The sequence below is a fragment of the Somniosus microcephalus genome, chromosome 29 (genome assembly GCF_052327205.1).
Source record: "Somniosus microcephalus isolate GS21.2 chromosome 29, FLI_Smic_1.0, whole genome shotgun sequence".
NCBI lineage: Eukaryota > Metazoa > Chordata > Chondrichthyes > Squaliformes > Somniosidae > Somniosus > Somniosus microcephalus.
The window spans coordinates 29,625,559-29,650,972 of NC_141015.1; the positions used below are offsets into that span (position 1 = coordinate 29,625,559).

Here is a 25,414-nt window from a genome sequence, read left to right on the forward strand (position 1 = left end):
GTAACCGAACTACCCGATTCTTCCCTCCTGATTGCTCCATTCTTCCCACACAATTCCTGAGATCTTTAAATAAGGAGACACTGGGGGGGGGGGGGGATTTTGCCAGCCCTGGGGAGGCGGGACTGCTGGGAAAATGGCAGAATCTGGGGGGCGGGTACTCATCCCACCCCCAACCCGCCTCCGTACCATCTTCCCAGGAGGCGGGTATCCGACCCGCGCTGGGAGCCGCCTCCCCGAGGCGGGAAGGGGATTAGTGCCAATTAACTGCCTGCCTGTTAACAGGTAGTTAACAGCCAGTTTTTTGGAGAATCCCTATTTTCAGCCCTGAAGTGTGGGCTTCCTGACGGCTCCGAACCTCGCCAGGGTCAGCGAGGCGGGCCGTGGGTCTGCGGGGGTCGGAGGGGCTGAGATGTCCGGTGTGCAGGTGAGTGATGGGTGCAAGTGTGGAGAGGTAAGTGTGTGAGGTGTTTTAATAAGTTTTACTTCCCTTTACTTCTTCATGCAGGCTTCCTCCCTTCAGGTCTCGGGAGTCCCTCAGCTCACCGGCACAGAAAGCAGAATGGCCGCTGAACTGTTAAAAGCTGCTTCCTTCTGCTTTCTGCTCAGGAAGGCTTTCTAACTGAGTCTTGAGTAAAGATTCAACTTAGAAGACAGATTGTCAGTGTTTGACAGCTTCACAGAGCCGTCAAACGATGACATTTCATCTGTCAAAAGCTCTTGACAGACGAAGCATCACTCGCTGACGTCACCTGTAACCGGCTTTCCCTTAATTGGCCTGCTTGGCCCGCTGGGCAGGGCTTAACAAGGTCAATCAAGGGAAAATAGCGTGGGTTGGCCACAAGTTGATGGAGGCGGGGCTAAAGCCCGACAAGTGGGAGTCCCGCCTCCAAAAGCTCCCCGTTGGCAAAATCCAGCCCACTGTTTCCAGTGACAGGAGGATTGGTAACCAGAGGACACACATTTAAGGTAACTGGTAAAAGAGCCCGAGGTCAGATGAGGAAAAAAAACTTTCCCGCAACGAGTTGTTGTGATCTGGAACGCGCTTGATGAAAAGATGGTGGAAGCAGATTCAATAGTAACGCTCAAAAGGCAATACATGAAGAGAAGAAAATTGCAGGGCTACGGGGAAAGAGCAGGAGTGCGGGACTAATTGGCTCGCTCTCTCAAAGAGCCGGCACAGGCACAATGGGCCAAACGGCCTCCTTCTCTGATGTACGATTCTATGATTTTAAGCCATTGCACCCTGCGGAGGCGCTGAGAGGGAAAAACGGGTTCGTGGCTGGGAAGTCAATTAGATCCACCGCAAAAACAGGGCAGTAGCATGAGGGGTGATGCTAAACTTAGGCCTGTACTTCTTCAGGGAGATAAAACAACTAGCAATCCTCGAGCTGTTATTTTAATCCTCGAGCTGCCAAGTGTCCTTTGTAGACTGCGGAGTCCACCTGTTTCTGTCATAGAGCATCTGCAAAGCTGATTTGCTATTAATTTCCAAAGATGAGTGTTATTAAATTGGAGAAATGCAGGGAGCTGTACTGCTGTTAATTGACAATGCATTTTGAAAAATTCTAAATTGAGACAGAAACGCCAACAGAGCTACCACAGGGTTAATCAAATCACACAAACCTGATCCTGCCAGCTCCATTATGGGGATGTTGTCCGAATGAAAATAGTGCTGGTTCTTCTGACATTAATTATCACTTGTACTGTTTTGACAAATGAAGTTTAATGGTTGAGGTGCAATACTAAGGATGGGCCTGAGACGGGAAGTGATCCAATCTGGACAGTTCCGAGGCAATGAGGCAAAAGCAAGACTGGCTGATCTCAAGCTCGAATGCCTTCAGGTATTTAAATAACGGGAGTTTTGAAGAAGCATCTTAGATAAAAGTTTCCACCCCAGCCTGTTCGGAAATTCATTATAGGGTGTGAACAGCAACACAGACAAAACTACTTCTCTCTCTCTCTCTCTCCCCAGCTCTTGCTGTCTATCACCTATGTTCAGCACCATTAGAGACTTAAGGGCTAGATTTTCCTGGAGCCGTCAGGCGGGGTTTCAGGCGTGTGGGGGGGGGGGTGGAAATCCCGAATTTGGGGGTTCCGACGCGATCCCGCCCAAAACCCCGCCCCACGCAAGTTTCAGGGGCGGCGGGTACCCGCCCCGCACTGTGACCTGCCGAAACCAGGCGGGAAGGGATTAGTGCCAATTAACTGCCTGTTAACAGGTAGTTAACAGGCAGCTTTTAGCCTAATCCCTATTTTGAGGGGTTTCGTGTGGGTTTCCCGACGGCTCCAAACCACGCCAGGTTAGAGCAGGCGGGCCGTCGGGTTGAAGGAGTTGGAGGGGTCGAGATGTCGGTGTTCAGGTGAGTGATGGGTGCATGAGTGTAAAGGTAAGTGTGTTTGGTGTGTCTAAAGTGTGTAAAGAACTTTTACTTACCTGTACTTACCTTCACAGCCTTTCTTCCTGTAGCCGTCAGGAGCCCATCACTCAGCCGGCACTTAAAGTTGAACGGCTGCGATCTGTGAAAAGTGACAGCCTTCAGCTTTGAGTGCCGGTAAGAGTTCTAACTGAGTCTGTGCAGAAGGACTCATGTTAGAACTCGGAGTGTCAGTGTTTCACAGCTTCAAACAGCTGTGAAACACTGATATTTCATCTGTCAAGAACTTTTGACAGATGAAATTGCAGTCTGTGACGTCACCTGTTGCCGGGTGGCCCTTAAATGGCCTGCTAAGCCCGCTGGGCGGGCTCAACAAGGTCAATCAAGAGGAAATCGCGTGGATTGGCCGGACATCGATGTAGGCAGGTCAAAAACCCAAAAGGGGAAGTCCCGCCTTCTTCCCGACAGGTTCGGGAAAATCGACCCCTTACTGCATGCAACTGAAGTGGCAAAGATGGCCTTATTGACCACACTTTAGCTGCCATTGAATTAAAAAAATGTTTTAATTCTGCTTACACAAAGCCAAATATTTGCAGTAACTGCAATAGTTCCTCATGAACTAAATAAACTGAGGACCAAAACAATCCTAGGAATTTAACACTTCAGCCCTGCTAAAGGGATTTTCAAAATGGCACCTAATTTGAGGCTCTCTATTCCTAGGATGCCAACACCCAGCATCTTGAGCCAACTCTCTGGTAGACTGGCTGGTTCCAAGGCAAGCCTGTGAATAGCAGCGAGCAGTGGTCAACTGAAGGCAAGGTTCCCTCCCCTTCAACCTTTTCATTCTTTGATTCCAGTATCCTATGGTTCAGCTCTTGTTCCACCTAGTTACTTCGTAAAGAAAAATACTTTTAACCTGCAACTGCAATAAAATGCAGGGATGGTAATAGAAGGTGGTGGGGGGGTCTGATCCCTGACCTGGGGGTCCAATCCCAAGGAACGTCTGATCCTCGACCCTGGGGGGAAAGGCAGGGGTCCGATCCCCAACCTGGGGGAGGGGGATCCAATCCCTGACCCGGGGGATCCAATCCCTGACCCGGGGGTCCAATCCCAAGGAGGGTCCGATCCCAGACCTGGGGGAGGGGGGTCCGATCCGGGAGTGGGGGGGGGGGTGGAAATCGGGAAAGGGTCTGATGATGGAGGAGCTTGTGGGGGTCGGGAGGAAGCACTCCCGCTCCTCCCGGCCCACAAGGAGTGTTCCCCGAGGCTGCCCTCGCTGCAGCTGCCGCGATTTCCCGAGGCCCAGGAAACCCAGGCGCCGCTGCAAAACCTGCAAAGCAGGTTAAATCCAAGGCTTCCAAAATGTCACTAACATATTTAAAATGGCCGCCCTTGGCCCGCCTCGGGTAAAATCCAGAAGTCGACGGGTTGGAGCCTTGAATTTTTGGCCACTTAACCCCCCAACCCACAGCCACTTCCACCCTCACTGTCCCAGCTCAGTGACATAAACCCTGCCTCGGGTACGTGCAGTAGCAGTGTAATCCACTGACTGCAGCCCAGCAAGAACTGTTGCCTTCGGAGAAAGAGAGTAAAGGAGAGAAAGAAAACCCAAGCCTTTTGAATGACAAGTAACTGTGATAACAAAAGGCTGCAGATAAATACAAATAAAGAATAGAATTGTGTCCCTATTCACTACAAAGCCATAATTTCCTTCTTACCTTGTCCTATTCGGCAAAATATCATCAGAAAATCATTTTTAAAACAATTTGTGATAGATTACATGTTATACGGTGAATAAAAGATCAGTGCTCAAAGGGACCGCAGAAATCCAATAAGGTGATTAATGATTGGGTATCCACAATACCACAGTCGTGAAGAGATTGCTACCATTGTTCAGCCCACGGTACCCATGCCATTTTGTTTTCATCGAACTATTTTCAGGCTGCATTGCCTTCTCAGACGCCACACATCACCTGCATTGGTGGTAAGTACCCCTGATGTTATTACTTCCATATTAATTTTTTTGAATACTTGAAACTATTAATCATTTTCCCTTCTGTTTAAGTTCATGATAATGTTGCCATGCTGGTGCATCAGTGGGTAGCGTCCACTTAATAAATACCCCGACCGACAGCATGTGCAACATATCGCTCCTCTATCTGTGCACTAGTGAAGACACAGCCCAATGGGTAAGGGCGTTATCCAGTGTGGAACTGAGCCATACACACCAAGTGGGTCACAAGTACAAATCCCTGGCCTGAGCTGAGTTAGCTTATCTCAGCCGTGGTGGATGTAAAGGAGCTACAGTTGCCTGGTGTGTCTTTAGGGTAAAGAAGAGTAAACTCATCCAGTGACCGTTCCCCACCCCCCAACACCCCGCAACGTCCCCTTGCCGGAAAACATATATATGTGGATGTTAAGTGAGGGCAGGACTGGGCCCCCTCCAAGGTCCAATAAACTGCTAATGCTTGCTGATGACCAGCCACTTGGGTTAGGTACCAGAGAGCTCCCCGTGGCCATCAAGCTGCGCCAAAGAGCGAGTCAGAAGATTCAGAGAGGGAAAAAAAGAAATGGGTGACGTAAGGAACCTACTCGGCACTTGGTCTAAGCGTTAAACAAAGCTTTAATCAACTGTTTTACAACATGGAGGTCTAGTTGTGTCCTTCACTAGTTCCTGTTAAGAATGTCCTGCGCAAGCTGGGCCCGTGCACGAGTATTTATACTCTCCCTGGACAGCGCCACCCGTAGGCCACTCAGTATTATTTCATAAGTCTTTCTTTCATGAATGACTGATTCATGTCAATGGGTTTAAAAATGATAGCTCGGCACACATGACAACACAGTGCAGCCTGTTGGGGGTTTGCAAACCACCTCAGGTGTGTCTGAACAACCGGGATCTCCACTACACCCTCACCAAGCACCCCTGACTGAGCAGCAACCTGGGGCAGCAGCCTGCCCCTGCAGGAATGCTCTGCGATCGCCGCTCTCAACGCTGCTGATTTCCCCCCCCCCCCCCCCCGCCCCACGATTTCTGAGTGGAAATTTCACGTCAAAGAGTACAAATCGGGAAATTGCTCACGGCAGCCCGTGATGGAGCATCTAAAGTGAATGGACGGAAAATCACCAGCCGGGAGTGTGCCGTTTCCTGAAACGTGCACTGGGAGTGGCCGGAGTGGAATTCTTTTGTGTGAGCTTTGTGCTGTTTTGATGTGTTGAATCGTGAGGAGAGAAGGGAAAAGAGGGAAACAAAATGGTTTCATTGGCATTCCTGTATCAATTTGATCACAAACATTTCAACGTTATCCTTATGCTTACATGTTTCTTTGAACAATGCTAAACATAATTGTTTCAGTTGAAGTAAACAATGCTAAAATCATTGCTAATGACATGTGGAGATAGACAGTGCCTCCTCTGGGCTTTCTCCTACATGGAGGATTGTTCGGCTGTTCCGGACGGAGTGTGGAGGAAGCCATAAGGGCTGCTCGGAACAGAGAAGTATTGGAACGGAAGGATAACATAACTGCAAGAATTCATTATTTACAGATGAGAACACATCAGTGTTATAAAGTGTGTCACGGCTGACAGTGAGGCAGAATAAATATCTCCACTTGTGAGGCCGCTCTGATCCCACTCGTGATTTCACCACTTGCGAGCTGGATCCACTCGCTGAGACATTCATCGCATCACATGGCTGGCCAGGAGATATTCTACGTACCCATTCACGTCTGTTAGCGGGGGGGGCGAAAAGCGTGGAGCTAGTTTCACTGCAAATCCTTGTGCGCTGTACACTGCTACCCTGTGACTGTCTCTCTCTCTCTCTCTGCATCAGGACTGCCTGTCTAACAGGCTCTGAAGCTGGCCTCTGTGAAGAAATCAGATCTCCAGCAGAGACTGCGCAGGTTAGCATGTATTTCAAAGCAGGACTGCCACATTACTGCAAATCAGCACAGTGATTTTACAAATGAGAAGTGGCATTTATGCAATCAATGAATGCAACATCATTTTGAGGACTGGCTGCTGATAAGTAACCAGGCATCTAAATGCAGAAATACACACCTCTGATTGTTGGTCTGATTGCAATTAAATAGCAAATTTACAGTTCTAATTGTATTTGCATGGTTGAAATATGCCAGGGGCTGTCTACAACTTGCTGATCCCTGTTAATAGCGGAATAAATGAACCCATAACCCAGTGCATGTTGTTTCAGTGTCTCAAACTGTGGACTTGATCCCAATGAAGCAGAATCCGATTTATCATACTGATGAGTCAGTGACAATCAGCAAACAATGGGTTTGGTCCGAAGACAGTGGATCTTAATGAGATTCAGGGCTGTTGGTGGCAGTTTGTAAAACAACATGTCACTTTAGCTCTTACAAGACATTGAAAAGCTCAGCGTATATGGTTGTCAGATCCCACTAAGGAAAATGTCGGTTTACAAGTAATTGGAGAGCCGTGTCACCTTGTGCCACCCAAGGTCACTGCCAGTTCGTGATACCCACCAAAATGACCTTTTCCATTTCCTTGGCTGGGCACCAGTGAAACATCCCAGTGGAATCGTATTTCTTCACACTGGCGTCCATTTCCTCAATCTGCTCGTTTCCTGGAATTGACAAGGGGTCGTGCCTGCAGAGACAAGAGAAACGAGACAAGGAGTTGTCGATCAGCCTGACACCTCTCTCAATCTGCTTCGACCAGTTGACAAGCGACTGCCGGCCAGAAACACATTTAGTCAGGGCGAGCTGTTTCATTTACTAGCAACCCCATTACTGCGGTACTTATTCCAGCCAGCACCGCCCCCCCCCCCCCACCCTCCCCGCCCCCAACAACAACAAAAAAATGATCAAAGGGCTCACATTAACTGCTGCAATGAGGTGAAATAGATAGAGACAGAACCTCATGCTGGCTGAGTGGCATGAAGATGAAAAGCCAATTACAGGCTTTTACCGCTTACAACTTCCGCTGCTGTTCTCTGTGCAATAAAAGCTTTAACAGGGTACACTTGATATATTTTAGCAATTTTGCCCCCATCATATTTTGCTTTTTTGAAAACTGGAAGCCATTAAAGTTTCAGAGGATGTCAGCTCGGAGCAGATTGATTAATTTACATCTGCATCGCGAGCAGATGATTTTTCTCCTGAAGAACACTGAGTATAAAAGTGGTCCTCAGCAGCTGCCACTGGACATCAACGGCTGCACTTCTAACATTTCACTGCATTCTGCACATCCATCATTCGCCAGCAGCTGTCATCCCAAATCTCTGTCTTGAATAGTCAGCAATCGAGCTTTAAAAACCCCTTTTCATCCTGACCTAGCTGCAGCTCTACCAGAATCCCCATTACTTCAAATTCCAGCACTTACGAGGTAATTACACCGGCAGCATACCTTTACTTCAACCTACATAAGTCGCACTTAAGAAATGCCAAAAGAAAATTTCCAGTGTACACGGCAACTCTGCTCAGGCCCCTTGAAACTCTGTAAATCACTTTGGAGGAATAAATCCACACACATTTTTTTTTTGGAGAAAACCAATCCTAAAGCTGCAAATTTCAAAATTCCACCAATGTGTTTAATAGTAAAAGACATTTTCTGCAAACGATGGGGCATACGTGCGCAAGCAGGCGTCAAAATTTCCGCCTCTTAAAAAAAAATCAAACCAAAGGTTCAATAAATACAAGAGGAACTGGCTGTTTAACCCTTTCACCTGGGGAGGCGCAGGCTGCGAGGCCTTTCTCGACCCTTGAACTGTGGTGTGTAATGCACTGTTTGTACCGCAGGCCTTTCCCGTGTGATGCTGTGCTCAGTGCTTACAGCTCCCCTGTGTACTGCGACGCTCGGCGTGCCCTCGTCCGAGGTGAGCACTGCAGACATCTGAGAGCACTTACTACATGGAATTAATTAGACAGTGGCTGAAAGCACCTTCACAGAAGCACAGGGAGCGAGGCGAGACCGTCTGTCGGAGATTCGATGGGTTAAAAACTAAAGCCAAGAGTCAAATTTCAATCGCCTTGCAAGGATTTAAATTAACTTTCTTTGAAAGCACTTTGACAGTAACTTACTAATAACTAATCATTATGTTTAATTTTTGCACTTTTTCTATGTACAGTATATTTTTAGTGCCCCGTATTATAAATAGTTGCCTACTAATAAATATCTGTTACTGGAAATGGTGTCCTGTAGCAAGCCAAGAATGTGTTGTCAAATTTGCTATTGGCAAAGACCTGTTTGGAACACTGCATCCGACCATGCGGCTCAACATCGGGTAGAAATTGTGGGTAATGTACTATGAGTGCACACTAACCAAGTTGCCTCACAAGCAACAACCAGGAGCAGAACTACAAATCCCAGCCAGTAATTTTGCTGGGGATAGATTTTCTGCAGCTCCGACAAAATAGTGCTTCCATTCTCGTCAGGCATTTCAGTCCCGCCTGCTCGGTACCGCGCGTGTTTATTTAATCTCTCTCGCTTCCTGCGTCTCACTCTCTCTCAGTCCTTCACAATCATCATGACAAAACATTTGTCTATTAAAATGTTCGTCGCCCAGATGTATGCAGTCAGTGCAGGTGCTAATAACTGCAAAAAACCATTTAGTGATTTTACACCATGGCTGAATATTTCATGATGCTCTGTGTGTTTCACGATTTAGTCAATGGACCTCTGTCACTTCAATCTTTGCTGACTGCCTTGACTGGCGCAATAAAGCTCCGCCAAGATAGCTATCTTTCACCAACTGTCACTCACTACAGCCTGTCACGGGCAAACTCCCGTTGAACGCTGCTACTCACGGGGAATAACTACGACATTTGTTACACCGTAATGTTCTGTTCTGATGGATTTGAACAAACGCGTTGTGATTAATAGACCCCAACATTCACCGACTACAATTAGAACCGAGTATCCGATGACCCTCTGAAATCCATCAGAATGGTATTAATTTCACCTAAAGAATGTCGGACTGCCACTCGTTGGAACTTGTTATACCGACGGCTCAAACAGTTCTGTGCTTGGTGTTCAAGCTGCGTTTAGCAATTCCAATGTGATGCTGACTAGACAGCACTAGCAGGGGATGACTATTCTCCCTCAGTCCCACTCCACCAGGCAATGAGAGCAGGCTGCTCTTTGAAATGTTCCGTTCCCATCATGCAAACTGACAAAGGCATGCTTTTCAAAACCCACATCCAAACTGTTGATCATTACTTATTTACCAAGGCCTTGAGGCGTGTGTGCCTGCAAAAACCATATTTGACACAATATATACCAGCGTATTTGCCCTTGTGCAATAAACACCCCTTAGGCTGCCTTAAACCGGCACTTAATATTGCCCATAAAACGTACCTTGTAATTCCAAAATATGTAATATTTAAGGTATAATATATCTGCAAGAAAAAGATTTCTGATGGCTTCGGTGACTGTTCAGTAATTCTATGTTTTGCTGAGGGCTATCAGTTGAAAAAGCTGCACCAAGCATAGACGACCTGTCATTTTACTACCCAAGGGCCGCTAATATAAAGGAGTACCCTCCAGCAGCAAAACTTTGGCACCGCTTTGAAGCCTACGAGAAGAGCAGAACTTGCTCCCCCGGAATTATTACTGCACGCAGATCAAAAGAGCCGCTGCATATTTTACATGGTAAACAGGGGACCCTCTGCTCATCTGTGAAACGTTTGGAGTCTCTGTAAACTCGAAGCAATCCTCGTGTAATATCGTTTCAGATGCTAAGTGGATGAAGCTGTTTACTTGTCGAACATTGTGCATGCTTTAACCCCTGACACAGGAGCGGCAACGCAAACCTCCCTCTACCCTATCCCACCAATTATTAGCTTTTGTTTTCTACCTCGGAGTCAAAATCAATTAATGACAATTTAATGTAAATGGACAAGATAAAAGGAATGCAAAAAATTTGGGTTCATTTCTCATCGTGACGCCACATCTCACATATGGCCTGAAGTACAGGAAACAGTCCTCAAAGGGCTTTGCGCAAACGGTGAATAGCCTGAGGGGAAGTAACTGTATGAGTCCCTCTGATTGGTTACTGCTGTCATTAGTGCCATTGCTGTTTAAGAAGTACATGTGGACAGGCTGAGGTGACAGCTGAGACTTTAAAGGCTGCATTTTCTCTAACAGCTTTTCCTACCCTCTTTCATGACAGAAATTTTTTCAGCTCTATCATTAACTGCTGACAGGCTGACAGAATAAATACTTCAGCCTTTAAGGATTTCTCTCTCGCTCGCTCTCTCTCTCTTTCTCTTTAGACACAAGAGTTCTTTAAGCTGTCTTTTCTTACCTCATCAATTTGGGTGAACTGTTGGGTGAATTTCGCATGCCTCCATTCCGCTGCTTTTTTTTGGGTGACACCACTGATGGGTTTTCATCTTGAACTGCAAGCATATGGAAGATGGGAGATTAGGAGCCATTTTAAGTTTGATATGAAATGGAAATGAAATATATATATTTTTTTTTTAATGCATATTAAACAGAAAGTGACTCATTATGAAAGTTAAAGGTCCCCACTACAGGCAACTAGCAAGACTTCAGAATAAAAGAGTGGCTTGGGAAAAGCATTAATCAAAATGAGTTTAAAACCCTACATATCACAACTAGGGTTATTTATTATTCAGACTATGGCGCTGTAAGGACAGTAAAACAGATAAATAAAAGGAAAATTTAAAGCAATGCACATCAAACAGAACATACACAAAAAGGAACGCTCTGATTGGAAGTGGGGCCTAAATTTGGGTGGATAGGAATACAAAGGGGGGGTCACCTGCCCACACCAAAAAACACAAGTTAAACCACACGCGGTATAGATTTAATATAAGAAATGTGCTAAAATAATTTATTAAAAAATAAATCAAACCACTCGGGTTAAAGGCGGTGTCATTCCGTGCGTGCAGTTTTCACAAATGGGCTCCAGTGTTCAATCACAGTGGCCAAAGGGATTACATAAGTACAACGCACAGAACTGGGCAAAGCAAACAGGGCGGGAGAAAATACTGCAGAGTGCATCCCTCTGCCTTTCAAACAATGGCTGTTAAAAAAGGTAGAGACAAAGTTTAAACTCAGGTATTTAATCCGTCAAGGAAACGCTATTAATTCTGGTTGTCCACTTCAACGGAATGTGAACGCTCTGAAAAAGTTAAACCCACACAACATTGTGTCTGCATATCTGGGCTGTCATGTTGTTCAAGGGGTTTTAAGTACATTTAGCCAAACGACAAATTATCAGTTACTCTAACATCCATCGGACACCTTATCTACATATTCATTAAATCACTGGAATTCAATTGGGATCTTTAAGGCAGGGACAGAGTGAAGATGTTGCTGTGCTCTGTAAAATCTGTGGTTTTAGTTTTGTTAGGATAAGAACTAATGTTTTATATGGACATGGGGCTACGGTGTGAACTCAGTGACTGGTGTGAGGGCTGTAACTAGGATTGTCGACAGACAATGGAAATCTGCGACCGAGGGGGATTCTTGCAGAGTGATGGGTTGGTAAAGGGTGGTTGGATCGAAGGTGTGAAAAGAGGAGAGAACAGGTAGAGGAAGGTAAGGACACTGTTTCCAATGCTTGGAGTCACGGAGTACTGGAATTAAAGCTCTGTCGGAAACTGCGGCATGACGCTTCGGTTTAGGGCTTGCTGTATGTGCCTTTCTGCTTACCATTTGCTGCATGCCGTTAACCCTTTCATCTCCTGCAGAAGCATTGCTCTTTCTACAGCAGGAGCACTGATAGAACCCATGACAAGAATACTCCCCCAACCTACAATACTGAACCAAATGACAGCAGCAACAAAAGAAGATATTTCTCTATAAAGTGCACCCTTGGAAATAAATAGAGATCTTGCAACTGCTCCAATGGCTTTTTTGACACAACTGAAAAATGCTGCCAGAACCTTTGGGAGAGTTTGATTTCACTGCGGCTGTCAGCCTATGACAAACACATCAACCGGCAATTATGATGAGCACTGGACAACACGGTCTAGAACACAATTAGCAAGGGATTCGTTTTGAGTAGAATATGCTAAAAAAAAAACCCTTGCCAAGGCCTGTTCTGGAGGGCTGCAGCAGTGACGACAGTGTTAGATGGAAAGAAAATAATTCATGGGCTGCTAAATCTGGGTGGACTGAGATATTGGCAGGTGTGAAACGTTAAAGAGAAGGGTTTTGGCTCAGGAATCGTCAAACATTTTCTGGAATATGTTTAGTCAAACTTCAAACTGTTATTACTGGCAAGTGATAAGATGCCACGGTCCCCCAGACAGTGATCCACAAAGCCTGGAAAAGCACATTCTTTACCTTTAAAGCTATAATATATCACTGTGAAACCGCACAGTGTTTTCATTCCTCATTTGCAATGTCATTTTATTACTTATTTGAACATTCATTTCTTTAACATTGAATCAGCACAGGCAGGTGGTTCTGAAGATGGAGATAGGCTTCATCCATTTGTGTTACCCATAAATAGCGACACATACAATAGTGGGTGTGTATCTGTAGGTGCATGGAGCCATTACTGGGGCTGCACACTATAATCTGTAGCTACTGATAATTCTGCGCGACATATAGAAAAAACGATATAATCGGGGATAAATAATTTAAGAAGAAATTCATAGACGTCTGCTGGGTTTATGCAGGTTATTCTCAAGGTGACTCACTCAAATTTCTGCTCATTACTAGCTTAAGTAAATGCAGTATGTTGCACTTATTAGATCCAAACCCCATAGCCTACCATCGCTTCCAAACACACAGGCTAGAAATTCGTCACGGGCGGTACTGACTGCAATGGAGCTGACACTCAGGCGCTGTGTATAACCGGCAGCCGAGCCGACACCGCCCGGTTTAAGCCACCGCCAGAGATGAATTTCTAACCCAGCAAGCTGTAAAATAACTCTGAAACTGTCTGTTCTTAATAAGAGTTCTTTGTATGTGTGTGTGCGTGTGTGCGGTGTGCAGTGTGCGTGTGTGCAGTGTGCGTGTGTGCAGTGTGCGTGTGCGCAGTGTGCGCAGTGTGCGTGTGCGCAGTGTGTGCGTGTGCGCAGTGTGTGCGCAGTGTGCGTGTGCGCAGTGTGCGCGTGTGTGCAGCGTGCGTGTGTGCAGCGTGCGTGTGTGCAGCGTGCGTGTGCGCAGCGTGCGTGTGCAGCGTGCGTGTGCGCGTGTGCAGCGTGCGTGTGCAGCGTGCGTGTGCAGCATGCGTGTGTGCAGTGTGCATGTGTGCGTGTGCGCAGTGTGCATGTGTGCAGTGTGCGTGTGTAGTGTGCGTGTGCGCAGCGTGCGTGTGTGCAGCGTGCGTGTGTGCAGCGTGCAGAGTGCGTGTGTGCAGCGTGCAGTGTGCGTGTGTGTGCAGCGTGCGTGTGTGCAGCGTGCGTGTGTGCAGCGTGCGGTGTGCGTGTGTGCTGTGTGCGTGTGCGCAGTGTGCGCAGCGTGTGTGTGCGCGTGTGCGTGTGTGCAGTGTGCGCAGCGTGTGTGTGCAGTGTGCGCGTGTGCGTGTGTGCAGTGTGCGCAGCGTGTGTGTGCAGTGTGCGCGTGTGTGCAGTGTGCGCAGCGTGTGTGTGCGTGTGTGCAGTGTGCGCAGCGTGTGTGTGCAGTGTGCGCGTGTGCGTGTGTGCAGTGTGCGCGTGTGCAGTGTGCGCAGCGTGTGTGTGCAGTGTGCGCGTGTGCAGTGTGTGCAGTGTGCGCAGCGTGTGTGTGCAGTGTGCGCGTGTGCGTGTGTGCAGTGTGCGCAGCGTGTGTGCAGTGTGCGCGTGTGCGTGTGTGCAGTGTGCGCAGCGTGTGTGTGCAGTGTGCGCGTGTGCGTGTGTGCAGTGTGCGCAGCGTGTGTGTGCAGTGTGCGCAGCGTGTGTGCAGTGTGTGCAGTGTGCGCGTGTGCAGTGTGCGCGTGTGCAGTGTGCTGTGTGCGCAGTGTGCGTGTGTGCAGTGTGCGTGTGTGCATGTGTGCAGCGTGCGCAGTGTGCGTGTGTGCAGCGTGCGCCGTGTGCGTGTGTGCAGCGTGTGCAGTGTGCGAGTGCGCAGTGTGCCGTGTGTGCGCGTGTGCAGTGTGCGCGTGTGCGCGTGCGTGTGTGCGTGTGCAGTGTGCGCAGTGTGCGTGTGCAGTGTGTGTGTGTGCTCAGTGTGCGCGTGTGCAGTGTGCGCGTGCGAGTGCGCAGTGTGCGTATGCGCAGTGCGCGTGTGCGCAGTGCGCGTGTGTGCAGTGTGCGTGTGCGTGGTGTGTGCAGTGTGCGTGTGTGCAGTGTGCGAGTGTGCAGTGTGCAGCGTGCGCGTGTGCGGTGTGCGCGTGTGCGAGTGTGCGTGGTGTGTGCAGTGTGCGTGTGTGCAGTGTGCGTGTGTGCACAGTGTGTGCAGCGTGTGCCGTGTGCGCAGTGTGCCTGTGTGTGCAGTGTGCCTGTGTGCGTGTGCGCAGTGTGCGCGTGCGCAGTGTGCGCAGCGTGCGTGTGCGCAGTGTGCGTGTGCGCAGTGCGCAGTGTGCGCCGTGCGCAGTGTGCGCGTGCGCGTGTGCGGCGTGCGCGTGTGCGGCGTGCGTGTGTGCAGTGTGCGTGTGCATGTGTGTGCAGTGCGCATGTGTGCAGTGTACAATGTGCACTGTGCGTGTGCGAGTGTGCAGTGTGCGTGTGCAGTGTGCGTGTGCAGTGTGTGCGTGTAGTGTGTGCAGTGTGTGCGTGTGTGCGTGTGTGCAGCGTGCAGTGTGCGTGTGCAGCGTGCGTGTGTGCAGCGTGCGCAGTTTGCGTGTGTGCAGTGTGCCCGTGTGCAGTGTGCAGTGTGCCTGTGTGCAGTGTGCCTGTGTGCGTGTGTGCAGTGTGTGCAGTGTGCCTGTGTGTGCAGTGTGCCTGTGTGCAGTGTGCGTGTGTGCATGTGCGTGTGTGCAGTGTGCGTGTGCGCGTGTGTGCAGTGTGCGTGTGCGCGTGTGTGCAGTGTGCGTGTGTGCATGTGTGCGAGTGTGCTGTGTGCCTGTGTGCAGGAGTGTGCGTGTGTGCAGTGTGTGCAGTGTGCGTGTGCATGGGTGGTGTGTGTGCATGAGCACGTGTGGTGTGCAGTATGCATGTGTGGTGTGCGGTATGCATGGGTGGTGTGTGTGTGCGGTGTGTGTGGTGTGTGCGGTTTGTGTGCGTGCGGTGTGTGCGGTTTGTGTGCGTGCGGTGTGTGTGTGCGTGTGTTGTGTGCGGTGTGTGTGTGTGGTGTGTCTGTGTGGTATATGTGTGATGTGTGTGCGGAGTGCGTGCGTGGTGTGGGGTATGCGTGTGGTGTGTGTGTGGTATATGTGTGTGCGCGTGGTGTGCGGTGTGCGTGTGCATGGTATGTGTGTGTGCGGTGTGTGTGTGCGGTGTGTGTGTGTGGTGTGCGCGTGGTGTGCGGTATGCATGTGTGCATGAGCATGTGTGGTGTGCGCGGTGTGGGTGCGTGTGTGTGTAGTGTGCGTGTGCATGGTATGTGTGTGTGGTATGTGTGTGCGGTGTGTGTAGTGTGCGATATAAGAACATAAGAAGTAGGAGCAGGAGTAGGCCATACGGCCCCTCGGGCCTGCTCCGCCATTCAATAGGATCATGGCTGATCCGAATCTAGACTCACGTCCACTTCCCTGCCCTCTCCCCGTAACCCCTAATTCCCTTATCTGCTAGGAAACTGTCTATCTCCATTTAAAATTTATTTAATGTTGCAGCTTCCACAGCTCTCTGGGGTAGCAAATTCCATAGATTTACTACCCTCTGAGTGAAGAAGTTTCTCCTCATCTCAGTTTTGAAAGGGCAGCCCCTTATTCTTAGATTATGCCCCCTCGTTCTAGTCTCACCCATCAGTGGAAACATCCTCACCGCATCCACCCGATCAAGCCCCCTCACAATCTTATATGTTTCGATAAGATCGCCTCTCATTCTTCTGAACTCCAATGAGTAGAGTCCCAACCTACTCAACCTTTCCTCATACGTCAACCCCCTCATCTCCGGAATCAACCGAGTGAACCTTCTCTGAACCGCCTCGAGAGCAAGTATATCTTTTCTTAAATATGGAAACCAAAACTGCACGCAGTATTCCAGGTGTGGCCTCACCAATACTCTGTATAACTGCAGCAAGACTTCCCTGTTTTTATACTCCATCCCCCTTGCAATAAAAGCCAAGATTCCATTGGCCTTCCTGATCACCTGCTGCACCTGCATACTAACTTTTTGTGTTTCATGCACCAGGACCCCCAGATCCCTTTGTACTGTAGCACTTTGCAGTTTCCCTCCATTTAGATAATAACTTGCTCTTTGATTTTTTCTGCCAAAGTGCATAACCTCACACTTTCCAACATTATATTACATCTGCCAAATCTCTGCCCACTCACTTAGCCTGTCTATGTCCTTTTGCAGGTTTTTTATGTCATCCTCACTCATTGCTTTCCCTCCCATCTTTGTATCGTCGGCAAACTTGGATATGTTGCACTCGGTCCCTTCCTCCAAATCGTTAATATAGATTGTAAAGAGTTGGGGTCCCAGCACTGACCCCTGCGGAACACCACTAGTTACTGATTGCCAGCCCAAGAATGAACCATTTATCCCAACTCTTTGTTTTCTGTTAGATAGCCAATCCTCCACCCATGCCAGTATATTACCCCCAATCCCGTGATTTCTTATCTTGATCAGTAATCTTTTGTGTGGAACCTTGTCAAATACCTTTTGGAAGTCCAAATACACTACATCCACTGGTTCCCCTTTATCCACCCTGTATGTTACATCCTCAAAGAATTCGAGCAAATTTGTCAAACATAACTTCCCCTTCATAAAACCATGCTGACTCTGTCCTATTAAATTATGTTTATCCAAATGCTCTGTTACTGTTTCCTTAATAATGGACTCCAACATATTGCCAACCACAGATGTTAGGCTAACTGGTCTATAGTTTCCAGCTTTTTGTCTACTTCCCTTCTTAAATAAGGGTGTTACATTAGCAGTTTTCCAATCTGCCAGGGCCTTTCCTGAGTCCAGGGAGTTCTGGAAAATAATCACCAATGCATCCACAATCCCTACCGCCACTTCTCTCAAGACCCTAGGATGTAGGCCATCAGGTCCGGGGGATTTATCCACCTTAAGTCCCATTATTTTACTGAGTACCATCTCCTTAGTGATTTTAATCGTCTTTAGCTCCTCCCCCCCCCCCCATTGCCCCCTGTTTGTCCAGTGTTGGGATATTTTTAGTGTCCTCTACTGTAAAGACTGATACAAAATATTTGTTCAGCGTCTTTGCCATCTCCATGTTCCCCACCACTAGTTTCCCGGTCCCATCCTCTAAGGGACCAACGTTCACTTTAGCCACCCTTTTTCTTTTTATATAGCTGTAGAAACTCTTGCTATCTGTTTTTATATTTTTTGCTAGTTTACTTTCATAATCTATCTTCCCTTTCTTAATTAATCTTTTAGTTATTCTTTGCTGGCTTTTAAATGCTTCCCAATCTTCTATCCTCCCACTAGATTTGGCTACTTTATATGCCCTTGTTTTCAGTCGGATACTATCCTTTATTACTTTACTAAGCCACGGATGGCTGTCTTTTCTTTTACTCCCCTTTTCCTCAGTGGAATATATTTATCTTGAAAGATGTGAAATAGCTCCTTGAATGTAGACCACTGCTCTTGTACCGTCTTACACTTCAATCTGTTTTGTCCACTTTAGTCAATTCTACTCTCATACCTTCATAGTCTCCTTTATTTAAGCTCAGTATGCTGGTTTGAGATCCAACTCTCTCACCCTCAAACTGAATTTGGAATTCAACCATATTATGGTCACTCATTCCAAGGGGATCCTTTACTAGGACATTTTTTATTAATCCTGTTTCATTGCACAGGACCAGATCTAAGATTGCCTGCCCCCTGGTTGGTTCAGTTACATACTGCTCAAGGAACCCGTCCCTAATACACTCTATGAACTCTTCCTCAAGGCTGCCATGCCCAATTTGATTAGTCCAGTCAATATGAAAGTTAAAATCCCCCATGATTATAGCTGTTCCCTTATTACAAGCCCCAACTATTTCCTGATTTATACTCCGACCGACAGAGTTGCCACTGTTAGGAGGCCTATAGACTACGCCCACTAGTGACTTTTTCCCCTTCTTATTCCTTATCTCCACCCAAACCATTTCACTATCCTGATCCTTTGACCCAATATCATTTCTGACTATTGCAGTGATTCCATCCTTGATTAACATAGCAACCCCACCTCCCTTTCCTTCCTGTCTGTCCTTCCTAATTGTCAAATACCCTTGTATGTTTAGTTCCCAGTCATGATTATCTTGCAGCCATGTTTCCGTAATGGCCACCAGATCATACCCATGTGCAGTTATTTGTACCGTCAACTCGTCAATTTTGTTACGAATGCTGCGTGCATTCAGATAAAGAACTTTCAAATATGTTTTCTGACAATTTATTCCTGCTTTTACCCCTTTTACTACTTTACCTTTATCACTATACATTCTGTGTGTGTGTGTGTGCGTGAGCGCGTGTGGTGTGCGGTGAGCGGTATGTGTGTGTGTGGTATGTGTGTGTGGTGTGCGTTGAGTGCATGTGCATGGTATGTGTACGCGCAGTATGTGTGTGCGTGGTGTGCGGTATGTGACTGGTGTGCGTGTGCATAGTATGTGCGGTGTGTGCATGTGGTGTGCGGTATATGTGTGCGGTGTGCGTGGTATGTGCGGTATGCGTGTGTGGTGTGCGGTATGTGTGCATGGTACGTGTGTGGTGTGCGTGTGCGCGGTACGTGTGCGTGGTGTGCATGTGCATGGTATGTGTGTGTGCGGTGTGAGTGTGCATGGTATGTTTGTGTACGGTGTGTGTGCATGGTATGTGTATGCGCAGTATGTGTGTGTGCGTGGTGTGTAGTGTGTGTGCGGTCTGCGTGTGTGCATGGTATGTATATGTGGTATGTGTGTGTGGTGTGCGTGTGCATGGTATGTGTATGCGTGGTACGTGTGTGCATGGTGTGCGGTGTGCGTGCGTGATGTGCGTGTGCATGGTATGCGTGGTGTGTGTGTGTGCATGGTATGTGTATGCGTGGTATGTGTGTGTGCATGGTGTGTGGTATGTATGTGTGTGTGGTTTGCGTGGTGTGCGCGCGCGTGGTATGTGTATGCACGGTGTGTGGTATGTGTGTGCATGTGTGTGTGGTGTGCGTGTGCATGGTATGTGTATGTGTGGTATGTGTGCGTGTGTGCGCGTGCGTGATGTGCATGTGGTGTGCGGTATGTGTGTGCGTGTGCATGGTATGTGTATACGCGGTATGTGTGTGTGCATGGTATGTGTGTGTGTCCAGTGTGTGTGCGTGTGCACGGTATGTGTGGTATGTGCGTGCGCGGTATGTTTGTGCGCGCAGTATGTGTATCCGCATGTGTGCGGTGTGCATGTGATGTGTGTGTGCGGTGTGCAGGTGCATGGTATGCGTGTGCATGGTATGTGTATGCGGAATGTGTGTGCGTGCGGTGCGCGTATGTGTGTGTGGTTTGCGTGTGCATGGTATGTGTATGCACAGTATGTGTGCGCGTGGTGTGCAGTGTGTGTGTGATGTGCAAGTGCATGGTATGCGTGGTGTACGGTATGTGGGTGTGCATGGTATGTGTATGCGTGGTATGTGTGTACGTGGTGTGTGTGTGCGGTGTGTGTGTGTGTGAACGTGTGTGCGTTATGTATGTGTGTGTGCGGGTGCAGTGTGTGTGTGCGGTATATATGTGCGCGGCATGTGCATGGTGTGCGGTGTGCGTGTGCATGGTAAGTGTATGCGAGGTATGTGTGTGTGCGGTTTGCGTGTGTGTGCGCGGTGTTCATGTGCATGGCATGTGTATGCGCGGAGTGTGTGTGCGTGGTGCGTGTGCATGGTATGTGTGCGTGTATGCGGTGTGTGCGCGTGATGTGTGGTGTGCATGGTATGTGTGCGCGCGGTATGTGTGCGTACGGTATGTGTGTGTGTCTGTGGTGTGCGTGTGCATGGTATTTGTGCGTGGTATGTGTACGCGCGGTGTGTGCAGTATGTGTGTGTGTGTGGTGTGCGTGTGCATGGTATGTGTGGTGTGCGGTATGAGCGTGTGGTGTGCATGTGGTGTGCAGTGTGTGTGGGTGTGCGGTATGTGTGTGTGGTCTGCGTGTGTGGGCGTTTGTGTGGTGTGTGTGTGTGGTACGTATGTGTGGTGTGTGTTTGTGTGGTATGTGCGCGGTGTGCGGTGTGAGCACGTGTTTGGTGTGCGTGTGCATGGTATGTGTATGCACGGCATGTGTGTGTGCGGTGTGTGCAATATGTGTGCGGTGTGCACGTGCATGGTATGTGTGCGCGGTGTGTGTGTGAGCACGTGTTCGGTGTGCGTGTGCATGGTATGTGTATGTGCGGCATGTGTGTGCGGTGTGTGCAATATGTGTGCGGTGTGCACGTGCATGGTATGTGTGTGCGGTATGTGTGCGCGGTGTGTGTGTGTGGTTTGCGTGTGGTATGCGTGGTATGTGTGTGCGGTGTGCATGGTATGTGTGTGTGCAGTATGTATGTGTGGTGTGCGTGTGCATGGTATGTGTGGTGCGTATGCATGGTATGTGTGCGTGTGGTGTGCGGTATGTGTATGTGCAGTATGTGGGTGCGCGGTGTACATGTGCATGGTATGTATGTGTGGTGCATGGTAAGTGTGGTGTGCGGTATGAGCGTGTGGTGTGTGTGTGGTGTGCGTGCGCATGGTATGTGCATGCGCGGTGTGTGTGGTCTGCGTGTGCATGGTATGTGTATGTTGTGTGTTTGTGTGTGTGTGGTTTGCGTGGTGTGTGTGTGCGCTGTGTGCGTGGGCACGGTATGTGTGGTGTGCGTGTGCATGGCATGTGTGTGTGCGGTATGTGTATGCGCAGTGTGCATGTGAATGGTATGCGTGTCATGTGTGTGTGTGGTGTGCATGGTATGTGTGTGCAGTTTGCGTGTTTGTGGTATGTGTAGGCGTGCATGTGTGGCGTGCGTGTGTGCGGTGTGTGTGCATGGTATGTGTGCGTGTGCAAGGTGTGTGTGTGTGCGTGTGGTGTGCATGTGCAAGGTATGTGTGTGTGGTGTGCGGTATGTGTATGTGGTGTGCGTGTGCAGTGTGAGCGCGTGTGCAGTATGTGTGCGGGCGCATGGTATGTGTATGCGCGGTATGCATGTGTGCGGTGTGCGTGTGTACAGTGTGTGTGTGGTATGTGTGCGCGGTATGCGTGTGTGCGGGTGCATGGTATGTGTGTGCAGTATGTGTGTGTGGTGTGTGTGTGTGTGGTTTGCATGTTTGTGGTATGTGTATGCGTGGTGTGTGTGTGGCGTGCATGTGTGGCGTGCGTGTGTGCGTGTGTGCATGGTACGTGTATGCGCAGTGTGTGCATGGTATGTGTGTGTGCGGTATGTATGTGTAGTGTGCATGGTATGTGTGCGCGTGTGCAAGGTATGTGTATGTGGTGTGCGTGTGTGCAGTATGTGCGTGGTGTGAACGCGTGTGCAGTGTGAGCGCGTGTGCCGTATGTGTGCGGTGTGCGTGTGCATGGTATGTGTATGCGCGGTATGTGTGTTCAGTGTGCGTGTGTACAGTGTGTGTGTGTGTGTATGTTGTGTGTGGTATGGGTGTGCATGTGTACTGTGTGTGTGTGCGGTATGTGTGTGTGGTATATGTATGCGGTTTGCATGTGTGCAGTATGTGTGTGTGGCGTGCGTGTGTGGTATGTGCGGTATGTGTGTGCGCGGTATGTGTGTGAGGCGTGCGTGTGTGGTATGTGTGTGCGTGCGGTATGTGTGTGCGTGGTGTGCGGTATATGTGTGTGTGCATGTGCATGGTATGTGTATGCGGTGTGTGTGTGTGTGGTGTGCGTGTGCATGGTATGTGTGTGTGGTGCGCGGTGTGTGTGTGTGGGGTGTGCGTGTGCATAGTATGTGTGCAGTGTGCAGTATGTGTGTGCGGTATGTGCGTGTGTGGTGTGCGTGTGCATGGTATGTGTATACGCGGTATGTGTGTGCGTGGTGTGCGTTGTGTGTGTGGTTTGCGTGGTGTGTGAGTGCGATGTGTGTGTGCATGATATGTGTGTGTGTGTGTGTGCGGTATGTGTGTGCGTGTATGTGGTGTGCGTGTGCGGTGTGTGTGGTATGTATGTGTGGTGTGCGGTATGTGTGCGTGTGCCTGGTATGTGTATGCGCGGTGAGAGTGTGGTGTGTGTGTGCGGTATGTGTGTGCAGTGCGTGGTATGTGTGTGCGGTGTGCATGTGTACTGTGTGTGTGGTGTGCATGTGTACAGTGTGTGTGTGCGGTATGTGTGTGTGGTATATGTATGCGGTTTGCATGTGTGCAGTATGTGTGTGTGGCGTGCGTGTGTGGCGTGCATGTGCGGTATGTGTGTGCGCGGTATGTGTGTGAGGCGTGCGTGTGTGGTATGCGCGTGCGTGCGGTATGTGTGTGCGTGGTGTGCGGTATATGTGTGTGTGCATGTGCATGGTATGTGTATGCGCGGTGTGTGTGTGTGGTGTGCGTGTGCATGGTATGTGTGTGTGGTGCGTGTGCATGGTATGGGTGTGCGGTGTGTGTGTGTGCATAGTATGTGTGTGTGTGCAGTGTGCAGTATGTGTGTGCGGTATGTGCGTGTGTGGTGTGCGTGTGCATGGTATGTGTATACGCGGTATGTGTGTGCGTGGTGTGCGTTGTGTGTGTGGTTTGCGTGGTGTGTGAGTGCGATGTGTGTGTGCATATGTGTGTGTGTGTGTGTGCGGTATGTGTGTGCGTGTATGTGGTGTGCGTGTGCGGTGTGTGTGGTATGTATGTGTGGTGTGCGGTATGTGTGTGTGCAGTATGTGTGCGTGTGCCTGGTATGTGTATGCGCGGTGAGAGTGTGGTGTGTGTGTGCGGTATGTGTGTGCAGTGCGTGGTATGTGTGTGTGTGTGCGTTGTGCGTGTGCATGGTATGTGTATACACGGTATGTGCGCGGTGTGCGTGTGCGCTTTTGTACTTTGAAAGTTAATTGTATTCATTTGGGTCTATATTTTGCATAAAGGTTGCTATCAAACAGAGACTGAGCTCAGATCAGACAATAAAAGGATCACTTCTAGGTGGACCGTACTGTCACCACTTGGCAGTTGTTTTGTTTGTGTTTTTTTTTAGTAATTTTTGAAAGAAGAAAAAGGCACCCCAAACGATACCATCCTGCCCAGCTGTCAGCACTGGCTGTGGAATGCAGCCAAGGGCAACCTATGGAAGTCAGTGAAAGCAGAGTGGCTGGACTCTGGGCAAGCTTTGCGCCCGCTGTACCCTACCCTGGACAGCTCTTCCCTGTTCCCTCGTATTTAGCAGGCTTAGGCGTCTGAGTGAAGGGTCGCTGGGCACGTAGAGGCCTCCTCTGTGGCTATTAACAAGCGGCACGGATTCAGCCCCTTCAGCAACAGGTGTAGCCTTTGGCAACACCATGTGATCTGTGGAATTGTGGGCTTTAAATGATTCACCTAGCAAACCTGCCGAGTAAGAAAGAGGAGATACATTAAAAACAAGTTGCATCTAGGCATCTGCATTGTCGGAAGCTATTTTTGGTAACATTTTACAACTTTATCCCCACACTGCTCTGTTAAAAAAAAATTTACATCAAATTTCAGTGGCAAGTCTAGGCTGACTGAAAGATATAATCAGATGTTGCAGTGATACTGAAAGTCATCAGCCAATAGGGATTCAGAACTAGTAATCTCCAATGGGTAACAGTCAAGCAAGCTGTACAATGCGACTGTGCTCGTAGTTCATTACCTGGGGTGCTGGCCAGTCAGTCAGAAACAATTTGCATTAGTACAAACTGTACAGATGACAATACACTCACTACCTTGTGATCGTGTTGTGGGGGTTTTAGTGCTTATAATTGAATGATTGATGGCAACAAGTTACACATCTGCTCCTTAAACAATCTTTCGACAACCTGCACAACATGATGTATTTCTTGGGCATTAATGGTGTCAAATCAGAGACCAAAGAGCAAATCTCCCCAATTCTTTTGTTACGCTAATTCACCATGGAACGAGAAATCAAATCGTACTTAAAAGGAAACCCATGCATTTCCCTCCTCCTCTCGCCACTCTAATATTCTTTTATTGTCTGCAAGTCTTTCAGTCTCCCCACGCCACGCCCCTGATTGAGAGGATGAATTCTTCATGGGTTCTACCAATGGTGATCTTGATCCATATTTGTTTTATGGGATGTGGATATCAAGAGGTAGCACACAGCAGCTGGAAGGTTCAGGGCTTGCCTGCTGATTTTTTTTTATCTTTCTCTTCTTTTGGGAAGTGCTTGGCCTCCATTCACCACTTGCATCCCCCCGGGGCTAAGGTAGGGGACGCAGTGTGTCGGGAAAGCCCAGGTCCAGCCCCATTTCCTACCGCTCTGTGGCACAGCACTCTGAAGAGCAAAGTGATGCGCCACCAGGAAAGCAGACTTTGTTTTCCCTTAGTTGCTCACCAGAGCAACCTTTCTCTTAACTTGTTTCTTCACTTGTCCTATTACCATCTCCTTTTGCCGTGCACCGTCTCTGAATCTCTCCTGCCTTCCAGCCTATCACAGACCTTCCTTTTTGTACTTTCCTCCCCTCCCCCCTTTCCCTGCCCCTGCACTTGCTTAAAAACCTGGTCCATCTCCAGCTTTTTCCAGTTCTGATGAAGGGTCATCGACCTGAAACGTTAACTCGGTTTCTCTCTCTACAGATGCTGCCTGACCGGCTGAGTATTTCCAGCATTTTCTGTTTTGATTTCAGATTTCCAGCTTCCGCAGTATTTGGCTTTTGTATTAACCTTTCTCTCTTGCTACCTTTAGCTCCCAATGCTGCCTGCTCAACACTAAAGAATTAACATTAGTCCTTCCTCCTGCAAAATGGGCAACTTCGGAGCAGCCAGATTTCCCACTGGGTATGAACCTGGCTATGATGCCCTCTGGTTTGCAAAATATTGTCCTCTGGTTTGCTAGATGGAAGAGTATTTTGCAACCTCATGCTCTCAACAATGGGCTGCCACCTTGAAAATAATAACCAGTACTGAGTCACGAGTTCTGCAATCTATATTTTGTGCAGACAGTACAACATTACGA

General features: G+C 48.6%; 1 protein-coding gene across 16 annotated transcripts in view; it reads right to left on the reverse strand.

Moving 5' to 3' along the window:
* The window catches only part of kcnma1a (potassium large conductance calcium-activated channel, subfamily M, alpha member 1a), a 1,094,159-nt gene that overhangs the window by 139,534 nt on the left and 929,211 nt on the right, over window positions 1–25,414 (reverse strand). For all 16 annotated transcript variants that reach the window (XM_085970505.1, XM_085970490.1, XM_085970491.1 and 13 more), the window contains 2 exons: window positions 10,657–10,750; window positions 6,875–6,998 (listed from right to left, as the gene is read on the reverse strand). In XM_085970505.1, the coding sequence (XP_085826631.1) occupies window positions 6,875–6,998; window positions 10,657–10,750 (218 nt within the window). The remainder of the gene's footprint in view (window positions 1–6,874; window positions 6,999–10,656; window positions 10,751–25,414) is intronic.